Source organism: Engraulis encrasicolus, chromosome 21 (assembly GCF_034702125.1).
Source record: "Engraulis encrasicolus isolate BLACKSEA-1 chromosome 21, IST_EnEncr_1.0, whole genome shotgun sequence".
Lineage (NCBI taxonomy): Eukaryota > Metazoa > Chordata > Actinopteri > Clupeiformes > Engraulidae > Engraulis > Engraulis encrasicolus.
In genome coordinates, this window is record NC_085877.1 from 51,937,189 (window position 1) to 51,943,792 (window position 6,604).

Sequence of the window (6,604 nt, forward strand, 5' to 3'; positions counted from 1 at the left end):
GGTGTGTGTGTGTGTGTGTGTGTGTGAGATTACTACATCAACATCCGCCGAGCCCTCGTCACAGGCTTCTTCATGCAGGTCTGTGTGTAGGTGTGTGTGTGTGTGTGTGTGTGAGATTACTACATCAACATCCGCCGAGCCCTCGTCACAGGCTTCTTCATGCAGGTCTGTGTGTAGGTGTGTGTGTGTGTAGGTGGCCCATCTTGAGCGTACGGGCCACCACTTGACTGTAAAGGATAACCAGGTGGTCCAGCTTCATCCGTCTACAGTTCTGGACCACAAGCCCGAGTGGGTCCTTTACAACGAGTTCGTGCTCACCACCAAGAACTACATCCGGACCTGCACAGACATCAAGCCAGAGTGGTGCGTACACACACACGCATGCGCACGCACACACTATCAAACACGCATGCACACACACACACACACACATAGGGGCCTATGAAATCTGTTTTAATTTTTCTCAAATTCCGTTTTATTTTTTCTCAAATTCCGTTTTTTCGGATTTATTTTTTGCCAAATCGGATTTTTTACATTTTTGAACTTATTTTCCCCTTTCACCCCCCAACAAAATTCCTTAGTTATTTAGTTCAAACTGGTGGGTGGACAGAGTCAACCACTCATGGTTGAATGGTAGGTAGAGAAAAGAAAAGTAAAATTACCTACTAGCTTTTTGTAATGTCAGCCCTCAAAAATATTCCAGGTAATAAGGTAGCTGAAATGTACATGCGCATATATTCTATTAAATACACGGGACGCACCCAACTAGAAGGCGAATTCACTTCTGGTACATTGAAGTTGGACTTGGGCTGCATCCGGTTTTCTCGAATAAGTTTGGCTATATTGCAACGTGCAGCTACATTAGAGACATTTTTGGTCACGTTATATGTAGGCATTAAATAAATAGCGTCGCAAAGTCCCTACCGTCTACCGTTTAACACAAACACATGTTTTACAAGACGGCCGTTTTCTTCTGATGATGACTTGACCCTTTTTCAAAGTTGCTGCTAACTTTTAGTCACTATGCTCCGTGGCCAACAAAGTTAACAAGACATGATCAAAGCATTGCCTGATCAGTTTTTATTTTACAGCGGTCACGTCTGTTGTAACAAACTCCCAACTCGTGCCTCGCGTCGGATGACTCCATTGTTTATTAAAGTGCAGTGGAGAGCCGCCCGTCTTTTCTGTGTCGCATCGCATTGTCTTGGTAACAGACGGTCAGGACAACGCGTTTATGCCTGACCTCACCTGTTCTTCTAGGCAAAATTTGAGTGCTGTTGAGTATTAAGATTTCTTCAATGCTCTGACGGCCAGTGTTAGGACGCGGGAGACAATCCAAAACACCGCTTGGGAGAGAGATGCGTTCACTGTCAACATGCGCTGACATGGATCATGGATCTGCATTGAACTTTTGTGCATCACCTCGCGTGGGCCAGATATGATATCGTGGCCATACTTTGTGTTTGAAATGTCTTTTAGACTGATAAATGATGACGAAAATAATGGATTTTTAATTTTATCATAAGAAATGAGCAAATTCCGTGCAATTCAGCGTTAATAACCAAATTCCGTTTTAATGTCCACATTCCGTGATTCCGTCCGTGTTTTCCGTATCGCGGAAATCATAGACCCCTACACACACACACACACACACACACACACACACACACACACACACACACACACACACACACACAGTATACACGCATGCGCGCGCCCGCGTATCTAGACCTGCACAGACATCAACATACACGCACGCGCAGAAACCAGAGTGGTACATGTAGAGTTTGTCCTCAACACTAAAATGTGCAAATGGACCTGCTGTGTGTGTGTGTGTGTGTGTGTGTGTGTGTGCGTGTGTGTGTGTGTTTGTGTGTATGTGTTGCTTCCTCCAAGCAGGTGGAGATTGCTCCACAGTACGACTCGTTCCCTAATATTCTGTCTCCTTTTCCTAGCCATGCTCTTGGAACAACAGCCAGGGTTCCCACGGGGTCTAAAAAAGTCTAAAATACAGGGTTCCCACTGGTGCTTGAATTCCTCGAAAATGCTTGAATTTCAATTAAGTGTTTTCAAGGTTGTGAAAAAGCTTGAATATTTGGTGAAGTCCTTGAAAATGCTTGAAATTTGTGTCAAGTCAAACTCAATGAACCAAATAATAGAAATAAATTGTTAAGGTACATAACGAATCTGAGGGAGTGAGATGTCAGATGGGATCTGCCATTCAACACCCAAAAATTGATTCGAATGCAGGAAATAGCATTTTAAAAACACCCATTTTTCCGGGGGAGGGTCCCCACACCCCCCTCCCACTGCGCTTCCTATGACCATCATTCTGACATGGGCAAACACAACCTATTTAAAGGTGGTAGAAAACTGAAGATTTGGTGCTTGAAAAGTGCTTGAATTTGTTCATGAAAGAGGGGTGGGAACCCTGAAAATAAAGTCTAAAATTCAGAAACTGTAATTTAAGGTCTAAAAAACAGCCAGATTTTCCATCCTAGGTCTAACATTTGTTTTACCCAGGTCTAAAAGACTGTTACCGCCATTCATTTCCGCAGAATTTGAAATATTGTAATTTACTGCAAGGCAAAGAAATAAGCCTACCAAAAAAAGACGTTCGCTTTCGGCTATGTGCGTTTGTCTGTGACAGAAGTGTAAAGAAGTGACAGGTTAACACTAACGGTAGCATTTTAGCCAATCAGAAGTAGAATGGGGCGGGTCTCCTGAAGAGCATTGAGCTCCGCATTGCCTGGCCTAGGCTACATGCAAAAAATAATTTGTGATCTCAGGATATCTCAAAAACAAATGGCTATGGGCAGAGGCATGTGCTGGCTTCTGGAAACCGTCTACTCTATGCATCTCGTGGCAAAAATGTTTCGTTGGTCGACAAGATCTCGCTTATAGCCGTTGGTGTCCAACCGGGAGAGACAAGACCGACTCAGAGGATTTCTTACTGTGACGTAATTATCACCAAATACACCAAATAGCCTAACGCCCATCCGTCATTTGAAAAAATCATGCACGCGAGACCTCTCCAGTGAAATACTTGTCTCTAGCTAGCTGCCTCTAGCAAAGCATAACTTGACTCGTTTCCCTTTTTGCTTCTCTTGACAACTGTTTCCATAGGTAAACGAAATTGGGCAAGGCAGGTGTAGCTGGTTTGTCGTGAAATTAGCTGTGTAACAATCGGGGTTATGCAATTGTTTATTCTGATTTGCATTAAAGCCATGCGCTACTTTTTTAATAGAAGTCGCTCGACTTCAAAGTGGCGCTTGTTTCCGTATGCATTTGGGACAGCGCCATTCTAGATGGAACAGTGCGCGCATCGCAACGAACACAAGATTTTCTGCCTCATTTCATTACTCTGCTCAGCTCCCTTCGTGCTTCATCTATTCCAGTGTACTAACAGTATTGCTCCAACGGCAACAATAAGTTTAACCTATTTGGCCAAATGGACCAGTATTCTCCTGCTTGTCTCTTTAGATTCAATCATTAGTGAGGAAACAAATCCCGACATCCAAGGGAATAGCAACTCTATTTCTCGCTGTCCCATTTACAGACAAGACCATACAATTTAAGTTTATGAATGGGCAACACGTGCTCTGGCACTACAGACCAGGATTTCCTCCCGCACCTTAGGCCCATGTTGAAGGCAGCCACCTTACAACAGATCTCACCTTCACTTCTCAAGTCCCCCGAAGTTTTTTTGTTGTTGTTGTCATATTTCATCTGAAACTGCATAACATTTAAAATGATGTCAAGGGCCCAATAGGTGACCTTATAGGTTCCCCAACCCTGATCTAATGTCATGTTGTATACACTGTGTGCAGAATTATTAGGCAAACATGTTTTTCACCATATTGTCAATTTTATGCATATTTCCCGCCACCAACCTTTATGAACATGAAAACCTATTGGATATAAGCATTCCAGATCATGCATATGTGTATAATAAGATGGAGTGTGATCAAAGGAGCCCAACACCCAATATCCGGTGTGCATAATTATTAGGCAACTTTGCTTTCTTCTGGGAAAATGGGTTACAAAATAGATCTAACAAACTCTGAAAAGTTTATAAACAATTTTGAAGTTTTCCAGAGGGATGTGGCTCTCTTGAAATTGGCAAGATGTTGGTCACGTTAGCACAGAAGTATCAAATGCACCGTTACAAGGTCATCAGTCTCACATGAAATGTCACTGCCAAAATTTGAGAAGAATTTAAGGTGAAACTACAAGAAAAGTATTACCCTGCAGTGCTATCATATTCCAGAATGCAAACTTACATCAGGTGTCCAGAATAACAGGTTGTTGAGCAGTCAGAGACATAGCAAAGGTAAGAAGGGATGACACCAGACAACCATTTAACAAGATAATTAAGTCAAGACTGGGTCAAGAAATACCATAGGACAGAATTTTCAAAGGTATTATGGACTGGTGAAAGTGACTATTGACAGACAGGGTGGATGAGCCCATAGCTGGATCTGTGAGGGAAAAGTTTGCAACTTTCAAGAAGACAATGGTATTTATGCAGTATTCTGCTGGCATTTGAGTAGAACTCAGGAACTCATCTGAGTGTGCACATTACCGATCTAGCCATGGGCTCATCGATCTGATCCATTAACAGTCACTTTCACAAGTTCATAAAACCATTGACAAAATTGTCTTAAGACCTTTCTTGACCCAGTGTTGACTTGCGTATCTTGTTGAGTGGTCTTCAGGTTTCAACCTGTTTTACCTTGGTCATGTCTTTGAGTGTCCAGGAGAACATTGTATTCAGCACTCAATGTAGGTTTCAGTTCTGGGATATAACAGCACTGCAGGATAATCATTTTTTGGCAGTTTGACCTTCAATTCTTCTCAATCCGGCAGTTACTTTGTGAGCACAATGCATGTGACACTGATGGCTTTGTAACGGTGCATTAGATGGATATGACAAATATCTGGGCAATTTCAAGACGGCCACATCCCTCTGGAAGACTTCAAAATTGTTTATAGACTTTTCAGAGTTTTTTAGATCTCTTTTGTGGCCTATTTTCCCAGGGGAAAACAATGTTGCCTAATAATTATACACACCTGATATAGGGTATTGGGCTCCTTCGATCACGCCATCTCTTAATATACAAATATGCATGACCTGGAATGCTTAAATCCAATAGGTGTTCATGTCCATAGAGGTTGGTGGCGGAAAATATGCATAAAATGGACAATATGGTCAAAAAACATGTTTGCCTAATAATTCTGCACACAGTGTAGGCTGTTTGATTTTCTGCTAATTTCCACATAGCCTATTTATCTTGCCATTACTTCTTCATTGCACTTCAGAGTGAATTTCTGCTGTTGGTCTTTTGTAGAAGATGCTCGGCCTACATTTGTTTTCATTCCTGAGCTGTCCATGCTAAAGGTGTTGAAGGAGCACTCCTGCCGATGTCAATGCTCAGTACTGCGAGATGGGCAACTTCCCTCAGTGCCAACATTAATGATTACTGTGTGTGTGTGTGTGTGTGTGTGTGTGTGTGTGTGTGTGTTCCAGGTTAGTGAAGATCGCTCCTCAATACTACGAGATGGGGAACTTCCCTCAGTGCGAAGCCAAGAGACAACTGGAGCGGATCGTCGCCAAACTGCAGACGAAAGAATACTCACAATACTGATCACACACACACACACACACACACACGCCTTCCGATACTCAGCAACACACATAGTACTTTGGAATGCACACACACACACACACACACACACACACACACACACACACACACACACACACACACACACACACACACACGTGCAAGCGCGCGCACACATACGGACTGTGGTCAGCAATGGATGTCTTGAGTTGTACGGAGCTCTGATGTCTTTCTTGAGTCTCGGAGCTCTAAATTGTACATCACACACACACACACACACACACACACACACACACACACACACACACACACACGGTCTCGGAGCTCTAGGTTGTATATTGCCTCCCCTGCTCTCTCTAGTTTAGTTTAGTTTAGTTGGCAGATCTTGTTTGTTTTTGTCGTTTTGTTAAATTTGATTATTTTTTATATCTGCTACACCCGCCCATCCCCCCACCCCTCTCTCCTCGTGGGCGTCGGCCTCTAGTTGGGTCTGTTGCCATGGGAACATGATGGTTGCCCGCGGTGACGAGCTTCATGAGCTTCTTGCCTGTCGGGCCTCGACATTCCTTCAAGACCTGCGGCCCCAAATACACACAACCCACTTCAGCTCAAACCACCCCCCCCCATCCCTAAACGTGTGGCCCAACCCCTCCTGCCCTCTCTCGCAAGCTCTCATACCCCTCCCCACGTCAACCAAACACCCCCCCCCCCCCACCCGATACCAACCCCCCCCTTCATATTCTGCGGTGTAGACTCTGGACTGGGGCCTAGATGATTACATAATAAAATAAATCTTCAAACCAACAAACTCTCTTTTGCAAATGCTGCATTTATTGCATTGTGTTACTGTAGTTGTGCTATAGTGTCTAGTGTTTACTGTATTAATGCCATAGCTGTTATTTCTTGAGCTAATGTGTATACCAAGAGCGACCTGCGCTATGAGAGTGGCAGTAGTCATTCTGTCTCTTATGGAGGGT

General features: G+C 43.5%; 1 protein-coding gene across 3 annotated transcripts in view; it reads left to right on the forward strand.

Annotated features, from left to right (window-relative positions):
* Positions 1-6,320, forward strand: part of dhx15 (DEAH (Asp-Glu-Ala-His) box helicase 15) — a 26,956-nt gene extending 20,636 nt beyond the window's left edge. For 2 of the 3 annotated variants that reach the window (XM_063186765.1, XM_063186764.1), the window contains 3 exons: position 1; positions 194-363; positions 5,531-6,318. The exon at position 1 is cut by the window's left edge and continues 190 nt beyond it. In XM_063186765.1, coding sequence (XP_063042835.1) covers position 1; positions 194-363; positions 5,531-5,648 — 289 coding nt within the window. In that variant the 3' untranslated portion in view covers positions 5,649-6,318. Of the gene's footprint in view, positions 2-193; positions 364-5,530 lie in introns of all 3 variants that reach the window. The other variant, XM_063186766.1, reaches the window with a different exon arrangement.
* The last annotated feature ends 284 nt before the right edge of the window (positions 6,321-6,604 follow it).